Source organism: Colius striatus, chromosome 2 (genome assembly GCF_028858725.1).
Source record: "Colius striatus isolate bColStr4 chromosome 2, bColStr4.1.hap1, whole genome shotgun sequence".
NCBI classification, from domain to species: Eukaryota; Metazoa; Chordata; class Aves; order Coliiformes; family Coliidae; genus Colius; species Colius striatus.
This window is the reverse complement of record NC_084760.1, coordinates 58,062,754-58,080,899: the sequence shown is the minus strand read 5'-3', so window position 1 is coordinate 58,080,899 and position 18,146 is coordinate 58,062,754. Positions and strand designations below refer to the sequence as shown.

Below are 18,146 nucleotides of genomic sequence, written 5' to 3'. Positions count from 1 at the left end.
TGTTAGACAAAGGCTTCTTCCTAATATTACGCATATTTGAAAATTAATTTCATTTTGTAAATTTACATTTAAATATTCCATTTGATGCTTAAAGACTCTATTCAAGATTTAAAACCTCTTCAGTAAACATGTTTCAGCAATGATTTACGTTGCAGGTTGCAGCATGTAGTATCTGTTAACTGTTTTTATGCCACCCATCAGGTTAAAGTATTATTTTGACAACTTCGGAGCTGGACTCAATGATCCTTATTTATTCCTTTCCAACTTGAGATATTCTATGATTCTTTAAAATACTCTTAATGACATTTCATTGATAAGACAATTGAACTACCTTAGTTGGGAACAAATAAGGAATACATGTTGATGTTAAAGGGGACATTTGATGCTTATGCTATGAATCTTGGTATGAAAAAGATTAAAGTAAAAATAGATCTTTTTCCCTAATGACATTTTAGATGTGGTAGTAAAGAGCAGTTTTAGTTTCCTTTTCTTATATTTAAATTTTGTTAAAATATTGGCAACAGCAAAATGAAATTAGATGCTGCTCTTGCTAATGAAAAAAGAATACTTGGGCTAATGTAATAGTGTAGATACATAAGAAGATGAAATTGAAAAAGATAGTGTGTTTGCCTGTAAAACGGAGGAAACAGTCTAGCTTTATGGATAGCAATCAAGGTTAGAATCTAAAAGCCCTTTTTTTACCATATACTTTCTATTTTACAAGAAATAGAGGAGAAATATGTTTACTGTTGCAATAAAAAAAGAGAGTATTAAATATGTAGAGAGCTATAGAGGCATTGGTGCATCACATGAAGATTTATTGGCAAGTATAGAACTAGAGTATTTCATGCATTTCAAATTTCAACATTACTTTTTTTAAAAGTTAAATATAAGTTATACTGAATTACTTCTGTATCTGTATTTATATTCTAGATATTTCTGATTACTATTTTCCTTGAGGATAAAAAAAAAGTAGTAGTAATACTGTTATGTCCATGGAAAATTGATTTCTTTTTCTTTTTAACTGAGGTTATGGTTTCTGATAGTGTTTATCTAGTTAGATGGTGGCTAATCACTACAGCAGTGTTTGTCAAGAACAGAGTGAAGTACATATATTTTGTCTTCTGGTTTTATTGTGAATTATTTTTGAAAAATGGTGCTCATGAGGCAGGTTTTGGTCTCAAGCTAGCACACCAGCAGGCTATCAGTGAACTTGCTTAGACTCAGCTTTGGTGTGAGAGGTACCATAGTGCAGTGCACAGGTAGGTACCTATATTTAGACACACTGATGATAATAATTCGTGTGACCTGAAAATTGACCCTTTTGAGGTCTACTCAGTAAAACTATTTGAAATTAAATGCAATTTTACAGTGTGCATTACTGGTTGACTTGAAAGTCTCTGTCCATTTTGTCATGCATTTCAAAATACAGAACACGCAAGCAATGTGCAATGCAGAGGGCTTTCGGGCATCTCAGAGGAACAAAGGTATATTCACACCTGCATCTCTGAGCTTTTGTAGCAATACAACACTGAGTCCAATAGTAGACTACTTATGCATACGCTACTAGTTAAGTCTGGAACTGTTTTAAAACAGTTTGCAGCCTCAAGCAGGACTCAAAATAAAAAGATGAGAGCTACAGGAAGATGCATGAGTCTGTGCCCCACATATTTCACATGTGGTCAGAAGTACCCTCATTGTCATAAAGATTTTTGCAGGTTTTGTGGAATTAACTTGATATTAATTACATAGTGGGTATATTGTCAGCAATTCATTATTGAGAAGGAAAATAGAGGGATCACAGTATTTAAAAAAAAAAAATAGCCACTGATTATATGATTATGTGAAACTATTTCAGTGGTGTACTTTCATAAATAGAAACTTTGAAAACTCCAGATGAAAGCAACAGAGAATTAACTTTTCGTTAACTTTTCAGTAGTGCAGGTTTTTTTTCAATGCCATTCTTTGTTACAAGGATCTGCTAATCAAATAAAAACTTCATAGATTGCTGGAGTTAAAGGTGTCTACCCAGATTTTCTTGTCTGTACCATTTTGCCCTCATGTTCTGTCACTTTGTCTATCTTCCCCATGCTATCTCTGTCCCTTTCCTGTTCATTTTTTTTTTTGTTGATGTTCTATTTTAATCTTTTAATTTGTCACTCTTCTATCATTTAACCTCCTCCCTTCTGCTAGGAGCTTTACACATACTTGAACTTCTGGAATCCTCTAAATGTGGAGGATCTCAGACTTTTGTGGGACTCTGGAGCAAGATAGTGAGGATCTCTGTTCCTTCTTTCACAAAAGTTCACGTTTACATAAGGCCACTTAGCTGGGCCAGACATCTCAGAGTGGTGAGTGATAACTAAGCAGTGTCTGGTATTGAGCCAAATTAACTCAGGAGACCATTAGTAGAAGAACAGGGTAACATTCAGAAGCTATGCTTCAGACCTTTGGAGCTGTAGCTGACAAATAAGGTTTTATTAGCTTGTAATACAGTATCTGCAAGAAAGCAAAGATGGGGCTATCAGTCTGAAAGTAGCTTCCTTTCTGCCCAGACTTAGATGTGAATACTTGGCCATCTGAATACTTGGTGGATTTAAGTATTTCTGTTTAACTCAGGTAGATGGAATTAGTCTTTTAAAGTATATTACAGTAATTTGCAAGAACGATATTCCACATAAAAATTAAGCCCTTGAGCAATATACCATTAAACAAGGTGTGTAAAAAGGAAATTTGCCAGTGCTTTCTGGGGAATCTTTCACTTTAGGAAGAAACCATACCATCACTAAGATTTGAGAGAAAGCTCTTCTGACTACCCAGGCACTCAACATTAACTGTGCCATGACAAGGACTCGCTGCCTCACCTGGCTTGGATAGATATGTCCATGTTTGAAGGATTTGATAAGGGAAGAAGGGGAAGACTCATACAATTTGGCAGTGCATCCATGCTGGGCACAGACGATGTTTGGCAATTCAGACAAAGTACAAGAGCCAGCAGCGAGTGAATTCATCACATAACATGAATCAGCAGAGTGCGCACATTCTTGGAGCTGCCTGTTCACAGCAGCACTGTGAACTCAGAGGGACCTTTTTAAGAGCAGTGGATGGTGAATGGGATCAAAGCAGATAAATGCTTCCTTAATTTTTAATTAGAAACAGATGCAAAAGGCAGTGGATTAACAGCAATAGTGACATTAGCTCTGAGAGAGAAGCTATGGAGAAAGCAAATCGTGAAGCTCAAAGTGTTCAATGGTGATTTTATAACTAGTAAGGGAGCATGTCAGCTAACAGCAGGCAAACAACTAATTGAAAAAGATCACTTGGAATAGGCTAAGTACTCATTTTTGGCCCTAAAGGATACCAAAGCTTTGGTCTGAGCTAAAGAACATGCTCATTGGACACAAATGAGCCCCCCTGATCTTTCAGAGAGCATGGCTTATTCAGCACCATGCAGAGATATCTAGAGCTGTGATGGAGCGTTAAGGTCGTGCTTCTGGGAAAACTCCAGTAGGCTTACCACTCTGGGCAACAGCAGAGAAAGAGAGAAACGTTATAGTAAGATGGGAAAAAAATAAGTTAAATACTTAGCATACTTGTAAGTTTATGAAGAGGAATTGCCTTCCACCAACTTCAAGGGAAGATTTTATGGAAATAGTTGACATTTAATATTTTTCTGTGTTTGATAGTAGGAGTGTGTGATGCCTTTATGAAGAATTAAAAAAAAAAAAAAAAGTCTCCAATATTTGATGAGAGGCATTTTTCCTTTGTGCCTTTGTAAGTTGTTCTGGCATCCCAGGAAAATATCGAGGCGGGAATAAGAAGGGGTAGGAAATGTGCTTCAGTCAAACAAGCAGTACTTCAAGAAGCTTTGGTAAAATAATAGATATAAAACCTACTAGTAGCATTTTTAAAAGTGATAAAAAATAGCCCACCTGGAAGAAAAGTTAATGCAGTGAGATCATCAGATAGTGTGTCTAATGCTGCAAAGGAGGAATGCAAAGATTGGCTGAAATGGCAAACTGTCTCTAAAAATGAGTGACTTCTATGTAGCTGACTGACAGATGCATGGATGTCAAGTGAACCTGGTATACTAATTCTAGGGGTAAAAAAATATCAAGTCACTGCAGTTAATAAAGAGAAGCCCATGACTAAGATATAAAGACTTAAATGTAAAGTTGTCCATAAATGTATCTGCTAAAGTTATTGACTTCAGTCCTTGAACAAAAAGTGACCTACGTATCATGAGCAAAGTGGCAAAATTTAGTGTCAAGATAGACAAATTAGAGGGTCCAAGTTTTATGTGTTTAGAAGAAGTGAACTGAAACAGATTAAAACTGACCTACTGCCATTGGTAAAAGGAGCCTGGATAACCTATTTGTCTTTCAGCTTGTGAAAATATCCCCAGTTGGTTTTTTTAGATGGTAGGTAAGATTTGCTATTGGTATATCATCAAGAAAGAAAAGTCGTCATTGCAGAAAGACATGTGAGCACTCTTTAATAAAGACATCGGACAAATTGATTTGTGAGAAGAAATATATTTAAATTATTAGCAGATATTTATTTTAAGCTTACAATGAGCAAACAACAAATGAAGTAAACAGTTTTAAGGTATTGCAAGAGATCAGCAATATAAGCTAGGTTTTATATTAATGACTCAGGAAAAATTTGCCCTGATACTCAGAATTATTTACCCTGGCTGAAACAATTTCCTACTTTCATTTCCTTTAGATACCTACATTAGAAGCTTTATAGCTGAAAAAGGAATATTGCATATGAGAGTCTTTGTGGAAACGGTGTGTTTGACTTACCAGTGCCTGCAAATAGGCCAAATTAGCAGCTGTTTCAGCAGTTTACAGTGGAATGAGGGCATACTCCTGGGCCCATTGTTTCCAAGCCATGTGCTAGCTGAAAGCACTCTCCAAATAATGATTTGCATCTTTTTAGAAGTTATATGGGTAAGTTGTATGGGTATGTGAGGTTATTTCATCCTGAAATGGAAAAACATTTCCAAATCCCAGAAATGAGGAATACTAAAGTCAGCATTTGGTGTAAAACAGCTTTAAACAAAGTACTACATTAATACTTATTAGTGCCTGAGCCCTTGGATTCTTCAAATCTAGAACTCATGGATTTATCCCACTTTGATATTTGCACCACTTATATTTGTTAGGTTAGGAATTTTATATAGACTGGAAGGTAGAGGCACTGTCACAGGCATGAGCTGGTCAGTGCCTGTGCAGTCCTGCAGTGACCCGCAGATGGGTGAGGCAGACCTGTGCCCAGGGAGTGCAGACCCCTGCCACCACTGCCTGGGTACTGGATGGTAGGAGACAGTCACCATCTCCTGAGAATTGACATCTACCTTTGGAGAAAGTCTGTAGGTTTGCTGCTGATATGCATTACAAGTACCATGGAGGGATTTTTTCCCTCTGTAACAGTGCATATATCTGCACGTAGCATAATAATACTCTTCACAGCTTTCAAGGAGTATAAAAATAATAAAAATACTCTGTTTACATGCACTTTCATTATTTTGTATGAGGAAAACTGAAGCAATATAAATTCATTTTTATAGTAGATGATGTAAGTTAATAAATTTTTTCTTCCAGAAATAATGCATTGTAACATAAATTTCATGTTAAGTTAGCGTAGAACAAGGTTTAGGTGACACTATTTGTGAGTAACAATTTATTTCTGACTGTGACATAATTTAATGCAAATATATTGCTCTAAAATGAATTGATCTGATGTCAGATTGATGGCTTGTACTTTTATTATGCATAGTGTTTATAGAAGTCCTGCATCCCACACGTATATAAAAGAAAATATTATCAGCTATTCACCATACAAATATATTACTTCATTAAAAGTGTTCTGAAGATGCATGTAAGTCATGAAAGAAGAGATTGTGATGTTTCCACTATAAAACCTTGCTGAAATTCCCTTTGAATTTGTTTTATGTTACTTTTATGTACATGTGCATTTAATGTTTATACTGTATAATTTTTAATAGGAAAAGTGATAGGAATTTTTTGCTTAAGTTCAAATTCTCTTCTCAAACCTGTACAGTTAAACACACAAATGATTTAACTTCTTTATGTAAGAGTAAGTCTTGACTTGTTGGAAGTTTAGCATATAATGCTGCTTGTGAAAGGAAGCATTTTTAACTGTTGTCACTGAGAAATGATAGGATGTTGTGATTTAAACCCAGCTGGCAACTTAGCCCCACACAGCCACTCACTCACTCCCCATTACTGAGATGGAAGAGAGAATTGGATGAGTAAAAATAAGAAAATTCATGGGTTGAGATAAAGACGACAGTTTAACAGGCAAAGCAAAAGCCATGCACACAAGCAGAACAAAACAAGGAATTAATTCTCCACCTCCCATCCGCAGACAGGTGTTCAGCCATCTCCAGGACAGCAGGGCTCCATCACGTGTAACAGTTACTTGGGAAGACAAATACCATCACTCAAAATGTCCTCTCTTTCCTCCTCCAGCTTTATATGCTGAGCATGAGTCAAATGGTCTGGAACATCCCTTTGTTCAGTTGGGGTCAGCTGTCCCAGCTGTGTCTCCTCCCAGCTCCTTGTGCACCCTCAACTCACTTGCTGGTGGGATGGGGTAAGAGGTAGAAAAGGCCTTGATGCTGTGCAAGCACTGCTCAGCAACAACAAAAATAGCCCTGAATTATCAATACTGTTTCCAGCACAAATCTAAAATATAGCCCCATGTTAGCTACTATGAAGAAAATTAACTCTATCCCAACCAAAACCAGCACACAGGGTCACACTTCAAAAGGTCAGCGGATGGAAAGAAAATCAATGGCACCAGAATCTTTTTTTTAAAGGGAGAGTGTGAAGGCCAACAGGTCTGAGTCCAACTCCTCTAACAGCTAATTACGCTTTTTTAATTATTCAGATACCTGGCCATTGATAGGGAATCTTAAGTAATGTACTTTTTAATATATACTTGTAATAGTCTTGAGTGTTTTAGTTTGGTAAAGACTGTAAGTCCAAAGGGAAGGACAAAAGGTTGCGTGACCTACACTAGGTGACCTGTCCTGGCAGGGGGATTGGACTAGATGATCTTTCAAGGTCCCTTCCAATCCTTAAGATTCTGTGACTCTGTGAGATGGGCAATGGGGCTTCTACAGGTGCCACACACAAGCCTGAAGAAAGCCTTCTGGGCTGTTTGTGAGGAGGTTTCTGAAAGCGGTTATCAGCACAAGGATGATGTTTACCGGGCTGTTTTTCACCCAAGGCCTTGCTAAATACCCTATTCAATTCAGTTTTATAAACTTGTAAAAGTTCAGGCTCTTAACACTACTTTGGAAAGGTGAAGATAAAGGTATTTCTTCAGTCCTTAGATTTCTGCTGGGAGTCATATGGTCTAGACAATGATAGCTGCCTACATGGAGAGTGGCAGTTTGAGTCTTCAGAGTAGAGTAGCCAACAGATTATCTTGGTGTTTTTTCTTTTTTTGTTTTTTTGTTTGGGGATATTTTACTTATTTCAACCTTTTAAAAATTTCTATACATAACTAATACTGACCTGAGGACGAAGACATAAAAAACCAAATAAGGACATTTAGGCATTATTTTGACTAACCTAAGTTATGGGCCTGCTCACAGATATTCTGTTCTTTAAACAAATTCCTTTGCTTCTGTTTTTTTCTCTTTTCTTGCTTCCCTTTGGTAAAGCTGTGCATAAAAAAGACATTTTTACTGTGATTGAACTGAAAAATAGAAGGGAGAAATAAGTTCAGATCCATCAAAACATCTGTTTTAATTCCAGTTGAGCTCTCAAATGATTTAGCTGATCACAGGCTTCATTTTTGCTGAATTTGTGGGTATGGGTGAAGTTTGTGAATTGTTTTTGTAGACATTTTCTCTCCTTTACTTTCTGACCTTACTTTTACTGAAATTCCCAGCAAGCTGCACATCGTTATGCTAGCTTGTCTTCTTCTACCCTTCCCATGCTGGTGGGAAGAGAAGCATGAAACTAACTGGGATCATGTAGTTCAAATTGTTTTGACATTGCTGCTGCTTCTGCCACCCCAAGCAATGAACTTTATATTGCAGGAGAAGATGACACAGTCATGTGATGTGACTAGCCTAGAGGCTTCTCTCACTTGGATGTTTAAACAGAAAACATAGGAGCCTTTATGCAACCCTCAAATCTAGAGCCCTACATTCAGTTTCAATTGAACGTGAAGCACCATGCAAAAACTATTTTGCAGGCTTTTGAGCAGTTGTTTCTGTTTTCTTTTTATCTTGCATGCTTTAGCATCAAATTTTGTATTCTGTGTACATGCCCTAGTGCCTTTCTCTGTTCTCTCCTGAAGACAGATGTGCATACACATCTGCTGGGGAAAATGTCATGTGCAACAATAGAGCATTCCCATGAAAAACAAAGTGTTGCCTACAGCAGGTCTCTCCATGCCACAGACAGCACACCGGGGCTGTCATGGCATGTCTATCTTCACCCACTGCCCAGTCTGTATCAGGACAATGAAGCAAAGCAGCAACATATTATTTTAGTTAACTTCTCCAATGTTTGTTTGACAACTGGACAAACAATTTCTGTGAAGCTCTCATCTGTTTACTTGTGGAGTTTCTTTATTCCATGAATTTATTACTAATGTGCCAAATTATGTTGTTTGTACCAAGGTTCAGGTCATCATTTATAGCTTCCGTGTAGACTGAAATAAATCCCACCACTGGGACAGGCCACTCACACCTTACTGCTCCTGGTGCTTCCTTTGACCCAGTGAATTTTAATTTATTTTCACTCTTTGTAAAACTTCAGTCTACTTTGATAATTAATAGCCAAGAAATGACGTGCATGAGGCTCATTGAAAGTTGCATTGAAGAAAATAGGCTGATTAAGAGAGGGAGAGAAATATATTCCAATATATTAAAGAGAAGTAACATTTTAACTTGCAAGACTGCAATTTTGGGTAACTTTGGTTTTTTGAGAATTAAAGGTGTTTCTTTGGGTTCAGGGTTTCTTCAGGCACTCTTATTCTCATCGCCTTCTTTCAGCATGGATGTACTCAAATCTAGATGTGCTGCTACGGTTAAAAAGGAAGTGTATGTGTAGGCAAAAATACTTGGAAGCTGAAGTGGGAGATAACTAAGTGCTCTGGTCTGATGTCGATGGGATTACCAAGTACTGTGAATCACTCAGGCAAAGAGGCCTGAGGTGACACTTCAGAGTTGTTATTACACCAAGGATATTGGTTCCGTTTAAAATAAAAAAGTAGGGTCATCTTAGTGCAGTTCAGTTCAAAGCTTTGAAAATGTCTCTTATTGGAAAGGTTTGAAGGAAGCAGTTTTGATCCTTCAGCAACATGAGCATGTCAGTGGCTAAAATAAATGGTTGCCATGCTGATACGTTTGCCCCATGCTCAGCCTCCTCTTTAAAGGAGAATTTCTTTTAAAACAACAAAATCATAACAAAGATGACTAAAAAAGATTTTGTAAGCATTTCTCTTGTTTGGAAGATATATAACAGAGGCTCTCCTTGCCTTTGATTTTACTTTTTAAAAGGATTTTAAAACCATGTAGTCCTTGTCCTAAGATATGCTTATTACAGAGTTCAGTGATGTTCCCTGAAGTTATAATCTAGCTTGAACTGTTTCCTCTGGCTATATTATGAGACAATTTGACTTTGCATGAAGTTTTGAAAACCATATGTGGGGATAACATTTCAGCTTCACGCTCTCTCTGCACTGCAAATGACAAAATATACTTTGAAGTACAGTTTCATACACTCTACCTCTTCATTTTGTATGCGAATGAATATTAATAAAAATAGACCTGTGCTCGCTTTTGGTTTGAATAGCCTGTCGTGTCTTTCATTTTTCTGTCTCTTGAATTTCATATTTCTAAAAGTTTGATCTTGTTTGTAGTGCCAGGCCCTATCCCTGCGAAGTCGGTTAAAGGAACTCCTTTTGAAGATAAGATCTTCCTCAACTGGAAGGAACCTATGGATCCAAATGGCATCATTACTCAGTATGAGGTAATCATTAAACAACTAACAACCATAGGATAGGGCTAGGAAAATGCAGCAAGAGGGATGAGTGATGGTGGGTCTTTTTGCGTTCTGTAGGCAACTCTTCAATTAGAAGTTGCTTTCTTTTACAAAATACTGGATTTTGTGTAATGGTTAGATATTAAAAAGTGGTAGTTATGATGCATATGTTGTTTACTGGCCAGCCTTGTCAAGTGGCTTTGGCACGTGAGTATAATATTATTGCAATTCACATTAGAGGTGCTACTTTTAAAAATCTTGTATAATTATTATACACCATTCCAAAGCCATGACAGCCATGATCTGTGAGATCTTCTTGTTAGAAGAGAAGGTTAAGTGAAAAGTAAGATGTTGTTAAATTTGGAGCAATTTTTTTTTAGCTTGGTCAGAAGATCTAAATGTATAATCTATTTAAAGTGTATTAATATATTGGCTTGCTGGGAACCTCCACAGGAGGTTGACAGGAAACAATCTGATTTGAGAAACAAATTCCATCTTCTCCAGCACTACTTTTTTTAAAGGCACAGATAATATAATTTTGTGTACTGGTGAATTCTAGGTGCAAGACAAAGCAACTAACAAAACAAACTCCCTTAAATCTGTTTATCTGTGGGTTAGCCTTGGTGGGCAGCTCAGCTCCACTCAGCCACTCACTCACTCCTCTGCAGTAGGATGAGGGGAGAATCAGAAGGGCAAAAGTGTGTTTTAATCACAAATCCAAAACACAGTACCATACAAGCAGCTATGAAGAAAATTAACTCCATCTCAGTCAAAACCAGTACATTAAAATATCATTGCTGACTTTAAAGAGATTGGCTTGGTTTGGACAGCATTTAAATGTGGTTACTAGAAGAGGAGGTGGAAATGTGTTACAGAAAGTGAAAACCAAAGGGTTTTGGTGGAGATGGGGAGGATGGTGGGGGTGTCCTAACTTAAAATGTAAAAGTGAAATTTTCATACGTGAACTAAAATCACAAAGAAAGAGAGATGAAAGGATTCTGCATAGCCTTTCAAGTGAAGCAGACTCTACAATAATACACATCAAGTCCTCATGGTATTCCCAGGATAGATGGGTGGCTAGATGAGCACATGTCTTTTTTTCCTTTCCAGCCAAGCTTAATCTAGTCCCCTTATGCCAAAAACTGTAACAATTGTTACAAATGTAATTGTTTTCACAGGTCAGCTATAGCAGTATTCGATCATTTGATCCTGCAGTTCCAGTTGCAGGACCTCCGCAAACCGTGTCGAAGCTGTGGAACAGCACACACCATGTCTTCTCACACTTGCATCCTGGTACTACTTACCAGTTCTTTATACGTGCAAGCACTGTTAAAGGGTTTGGTCCAGCAACCACAATCAATGTAACGACCAACATCTCAGGTAAAAATGAAAAACAACGGCAAAAAATTGAAAAGGAATATGTATGTGTGTGTGTGTTTGTATGTGTGTATATGTGAATGTTTTTTAGATTTTTTTTTGTGAGATGTGAAAAATCATGAAATGGGAAAGAAAATACCAAAAAGATCGTATCGTGTTGTGGAACTATATTACTGAAAATGTTTTTGAGCATATTTGCCAAGCAGTAGCATAAGTTTAGGGATAAATCCTTGCATGAGGTGGAAATTGCACACCTGTAGTTGTTAGCTGTTTGATTTTGTGTAATCTTGTACTTTCATCTAAAGATTTTAAAGTGCTGTATAAACCTTAACTAATTAAGCCTTATAGCACTCCATGGATCACTAAGTACTGTATTTATTTTGCAGATTAGTAAAGTCAGATGCAAAAAATTAACTGACTTACTCAAGGTGACACCACTTAGAAGCACACAGCTATACACAGTGTGAATTTCATTTGTCAGATTTGTATAGGTCTGCTTCCTGCCTTTGTTCACTTACTGCAATTGACATTATTCATCTTAATAACGCAATGCAAACTCCAGAAAAAGATAATGTCAAATGGAATGCTTTAGTATCATTATTTCCTTGAATTTCAGTATTATTCTGAAAAAATAAGATAGTAGCTTATAAATTTGATAGTAAAAGATAAGTCGATGCTGTATATAGAAAGACAGTTGATATCATAACATGGCAACTTCAGAGCTTGTCAGAGATCAAAGAAGTCGGTTATTTAGAAATGTAAACAGCACAAAGCAGGCTTTTTTCTTTATTATGTGCCATAACGAAATTTAGATTGTCGTCTGAAGCAAAGTTAATGATGTATTGGAAGGCACTTATCATTTCTATAGAAATAGAGACTACTCATGTAGTCTCCTCAACCAGTTTCCAAAAACATGCACATAAATCAAAATGTGAGAGAATTCAAAGCAGAGCTTCTTGAATTATGTAGCAAATGAAATGCTGTAGTTGTCATGGCTAACTGGAACAATTTGTGGAATTCTACCCCAGCACGTAAGCACTTGCACTCCTTATACCGCAGCACCTTCAAAACAAACACCAATGAAACCATGAAAAAAATCCAAACATGTTCTGTTCTGTTTATCTAGCCATTAGGATGTTTTGAAGTCTAATATTTCACTTGGATTGTTTAAGATCCATATGTTTCTTCACAACAAATTCCAGTTTATAAATTTTCGGGGGTAATACTGGTAATCGCATACGTGTAACCTCTTTTTAGGAGGGGGGGAAAATGGTATAACTATGTAATATCTTGCTAGCAATGTCTGTCCCTCAAAAGTTTCAGTATTTTGAGAAGTATAACACATTGGGATTATGTAAGACATTGTAATACCTCAAGTAATCACCAGCACCAGCCATCCAACCCCAAACAAATACTACTGCCACTGAGGCCTGACAGTCCATTAGTGAATCAGTTCCTGAAGGGCTTCTAGTTTTGACTTAGATTTGGTATTTTTTTTAATACCCTGACTGAAAACTGCAGTGGTTCAGAAACTGATTAATGAGCAGCTTTCCTATCCTTTGTTAGAAGTGGGAGGAGAAATGGGCATAGGAATAGACCCCCCCATCCAATTCGGGTCCAAAGGTGCAGTGTCTATCCAAGCCAAATTTTCCTGCACTCTGTTTGCTATTGGCATGGTTGTTGAGAGGAAATGTGTAAAACTCCTCTAAATTGTTAGAGAAGGTAAAAGAGAGATGGCAGAGGTTGGGTCTTGAAGCTAGGGAATAAAGTTGTTTGTAACATAGAAAGAGCAAGGCCAAAATGGAATTTTGTAGTCGTAGAGTTTCTTGACAGACACCTGCTCTCTCTATTTCTTTCTTTCTTGAATAAACCTTTTTAACTTGATAGATGTCAAGTTGGGGGAGGGGGGGATTATCAATTGTTGGTGAAGTCCGATTCATGCTCTAGTAACAGATTGCACCTTACTGGAAAATCATTTAAAAAGACTCACGCAGCTGATTAAGACTGTGGATTTATACTACTTCAAACAGACACAATCTCATGAAAATTCAAAATGTTTTCACTGATTTGTTTCTCATTCTTTTCCTTCTCACTTAACATTAATCAGCTCCCACATTACCGGACTATGAAGGAGTCGATGCATCTCTCAATGAAACTGCTACTACAATAACTGTACTCTTGAGACCGGCACAGGCCAAAGGTGCACCGATCAGGTAAAACAAACAAACAGCAAAAGAATTTTTGTAGTTGATTGTGTCATATCTCTCAGCTGTTTATTTCCAAGTGCTATTAATTTGACATTACTATTGTTTTTCTTTGCTAGACCAGGCTTACCACTAGATCTGTAATTAAAGAGGATAAATCTTTGGGATTCTATTCTGTTTTTTAAATGATAGACATGACCTGAATAATCCAGCTGTCTTTCCTCTTTGATTTAGAGCCCTCAGGACCACCTCCTGTCCATAACCATTTCATTTTACTTTCTCAGTGTCTCTGAAATATGAGGTTGAAAGGTGTTTTGTCAGAAAGTAGATTTGAAAATAACACTTCCTCTCCAGTGCTTCAAATCAACTGTTCTGTACATATATGTATGATCAGAAAATTGGAAGCTCAAAGGAAATGGGAGAATAATAGTGATTGAATACAAACTCTTCAACCTTTTTCCACTCAAAGTGCGTCTTTCTAGAAATCACATAGCAAGCTATTAAATTTTGTTTGGCATATCTCATAATCATATTAAAATATTTCATTTATGTTAACTTTGAGAGATCTTTCCCTTTCTGCTCTCTATTAAAAGATAATTTAATTCTGTTTGCAAAGATTAGTCCACATCCTGCTCTTTACTTCTACTTGTTAGTGCTAAAATTTTGTGGTATTATTTGATTCAACTCGTGTTTTACTGATATGTCTGCGTCAGTGGTATTCAGGGACAAGGTTGACTGACTAATTGGGGGCTAATTAGCTACTGAACATCAGAACCCTTTCATGCTCTTAACCTTGTGACATTTTAGAGACATATGGACTAATGTACTGTGTTACATTAAGTTGGTTACTGTGGCTCAGGTAATGTGGAGTAATGTGCCCGAGTCCTAAAAGAAGAGGAAAATTAACTGTTTCTTAACTGTGTTTCCAGGAAGAGGAATGTATGTTTTACATGAATGTTGCAGGGATGAGTCGTGTACTGTAGGCATTATTATATAATTATCATGTAGGTACTCTTACGATTGATATGATCAAGTTACTTCTGTCACAGATGATAATCCAGATTCATGCCCTTTATAAGAAGTCTGAAGAATAACAAAATGTACAAGACTACATTCAGAACAGGACTTTGATTCCTAAAATAGAGGTTTTGTTGAATTGATACAGTAGAAATCCTGTGATACCCATGATCTGAAAATACTCCCAAATTATGCAGGTGCTTAAAGTCACTATTATGCCTTTGTAGGTGTTCTGCTGCTGGCCATATCCAAAGCTGCCCCTTTTTGAGCATCCTTTCAGTCCTGTGCCTGGTCCTCTGGGGGATTGATACATAGGCTGGCCTATAGCACGCCTGCCAGACACCACTGGGATCTGCTGATGGTGGTGCTCATCTTCCCTACAGCAACTGTCTGTGGCATGTTTGTGCAGGCAGCAACAGGCTTCCACCTTCCATCCTGCCACTCACCCTGAGGGTGACAGTCTCACATCTTGGATTTCTCTCCTGGGGTTTTCCTTCGTAAACTGGCAGCATGATGAGTTGTGGCTAGAGGATAACTTGTATCTAGCTAAGGGAGCTGTGGTTTCTTTGCACTGTACTGCCAGACGAGTAACTCATTGCAGAGCACACATCTCACATTTATTCTCTCAATTTTTCTTACAACATCCTTCGATCTATGGCATAAGCTGGTCACTGCAGCCTATCTGTGAAGGTGGCAAAAAAGATCTATGTACTAAATGTTAACAGATAGTTTGATTAATAACTGTTGTTTGGATATGTTCTCAGAAGAGCCTATGTCTTTCTTCTTGTCTCCCATCTTCCCTCTCCACTTTAGTTTCTGAAAACTAAGATATTACATTAAATTTCCAACATCAAGAAGCCAAGGAAGTATGTCCTTCACAGTAACTGGAGAGCTGGACTTCTTAAAATAAACCAGATGTTTCATTCCTTACTTGGAATAAAGAGCATTCTCCAGGAGAATGCAGAAGACATGGAGTCATTCCCTTTCCTGAAATGAAGCATATTGCAATCAAATATTTTTCAGTAGCTTCCTAATAGGGGAGATTAATGTTGCACACTGAAGTTCTAGATTGATTCAATGTGTTTCACTATACTTAATGATACATTTTAGTGAAGCTTTGCTCCATCCATATTACAGTTGTGTTTCTACTACAAACTGGCTTGCTGCCATAATGAGTGTTACTAGGTAGATGGGAAAAAAAGACATCACCATGCCTGTAACTGTGAGTGAATAGAAGAGACTCAAATGTTTTTCTTTATCCTGAAACTAAAGAATGTAATTGGCATTTTAAAAAAGTTTGTTAGCACCCAGTCCTCTAATCCCTGGAGCCGTAGATGGTCAAAAGATCATTTTATTTAATAGCAGTTGGTCTACATTAAAAAAAAAAGAAAAGAGGGGAAGAGAGAGGAGAGGAGAGGAGAGGAGAGGAGAGGAGAGGAGAGGAGAGGAGAGGAGAGGAGAGGAGAGGAGAGGAGAGGAGAGGAGAGGAGAGGAGAGGAGAGGAGAGGAGAGGAGAGGAGAGGAGAGGAGAGGAGAGGAGAGGAGAGGAGAAGCTCAGTCTGATACTCTTCTGTTTTTACAAACAGAATTATAGTGTGATCATATTTTGTTTTAACTCAGCCTCTCCATCAGCGCAGCCCCTCAGGAGACAGATGTTCCTTAAGTGAAATCTATGTGCAACTGCCAATCATTTCTTTAAGATACAACATGCCATAGTCATCACAATTTAAACATGACTCTAATCATATCTTCCCTGTCAAGTGTTACTGTGTAATCTCTAGTATTCTTTATGGCCTTCTGAAGTTTTAAACCAAATTACAAACTCAAAATGCAAAACGAGACAGGTTTAGGCTCAAGCTCACCGTGAACTGTGCACTGTTGCACCATCAGTCTCATGGATGACATCCTAGACAGTAGCATTGGTGGTGCTTCAGTGGTTCATTTGAAGGCATGATTTGTCACTGTAGTTTTCCTAACAGAGTACCAGGGAAACAATCTTTTCTTTTCAAATCCTACTGCAGATGAAGATTTTGAAGCACATCTACTGTAATCAGTATAGACAATATTTTAATTATAAAATTTATTTTCTTTGATTGGTAAAGTGTTTTTCTAATACCTACATATACAAAATCAGATTGTTTTCAGTTTGTGACACGACTAATTCAGTGGACTGAGACACAGAGCAGCTAAAACTTAGTTGTCAGTTGGACTTCCAAGAGCTTGCGTTTTAACGGGCAGTCAGTCAGTCTGGCACATGTCAAAGGAGATGATGCTGTGTCTCCACTCGGTCTGTAGAAGGAAATCTTCAGCTGATATTAAAGCCTGGTCAGATCAGGGCTGAAGTGTGAACAACATGTTCACTGCTGCTATACCTCTTTGGGAGTCTCAATTTTAGGGAGGGCTAAAAAGAATCTATTGGCAGTGGTCTTCAACATGTGTTTGCAATTGTCTTGGTCAAGACAGTTGGTCAGTCTGTCTTAGCACATTTTCCTGAGTAAAATAAACAAAAACTTCTTTTTGTGATGAAAAATGTATTCACTCCAAGTCTCAGCTGAGGAGCCTTTCACCTGCTATATCTTCAACAGTTTCTCCACTTACCTTGCTGTCTCAGACAACTGTTTGGCCTTTACGATCTTGATGAGTTGTGTAGCAGGTTCTGAAATTTGTATTACTCTTCAGAATAGCTCAGAATTTATTTTAGTCATCAGGGAGAAGGAATGTTATCATCTAGGCTTTCCACTCCTCCCTCTTTATTTCTGTCTCTTATTTCTTTTTTTGCTGTATGAGAAGACTAGGAAAAAAATTGCTATTGTACAATTCCCTCAGCTCCGGTCACAAGAAAGCTCTCTCAATGATTGAATTCCCTCCATTACACACACACACACACAAAAAGTAGAAGAATGTAAAATAATTAAAGCTAGGATTAGTAACATGTAAAAATGCAAGGATAAGTGGAGTATGTGGCCTTTAAACTTTCACTTTCAGCCTGATAACAGACCACTTTTGCAGCCAGTGAGCATGCCCCCTTTTAAGCTGCAAATTTAACTTTGACTTCTTCACATCTTGCAGCAGGGTGTCCTTCCCAAACACTATTATGTGTATGTGTATATAGAGTAACAGTGCTGCTTTGGAGTCACTATAGTGTTTAGTAAATGGGTTTGAACAGATGGTATCACAAAGGGCCCAGAGGTAAATGACTATATTCCTCCATGTCTTGTTAGCCTGTAAAGTTGTGTGAAAAATACTGCCAGATTCCCTTTCCAAAGAGGATAGACACATTTTCTTATTTTAAAAAAAACTTTATGACATTTAAAATAGCCTCTTTGGAGACTTAAAAGATGTGGATGTCTATTTCTTATTTTCCACATTTTGTGGCTTTTCAGGTGTAGAGGCCCATGAATTTTTGGAAGCATATTTTATATAAATTGCTTTCTTTGAAACTTTTTCAGAACCTTCACATTTTATTGTGATCTTATGCCCAAGATGTTGCCATACCTTTTTTATCACATTC

General features: G+C 37.4%; 1 protein-coding gene across 2 annotated transcripts in view; it reads left to right on the top strand.

Annotated features, from left to right (window-relative positions):
- Positions 1-18,146, top strand: part of PTPRK (protein tyrosine phosphatase receptor type K) — a 405,248-nt gene that overhangs the window by 311,670 nt on the left and 75,432 nt on the right. For both annotated transcript variants that reach the window (XM_061990648.1, XM_061990647.1), the window contains exons 9-11: positions 9,916-10,025; positions 11,216-11,417; positions 13,522-13,627. In XM_061990648.1, coding sequence (XP_061846632.1) covers positions 9,916-10,025; positions 11,216-11,417; positions 13,522-13,627 — 418 coding nt within the window. The remainder of the gene's footprint in view (positions 1-9,915; positions 10,026-11,215; positions 11,418-13,521; positions 13,628-18,146) is intronic.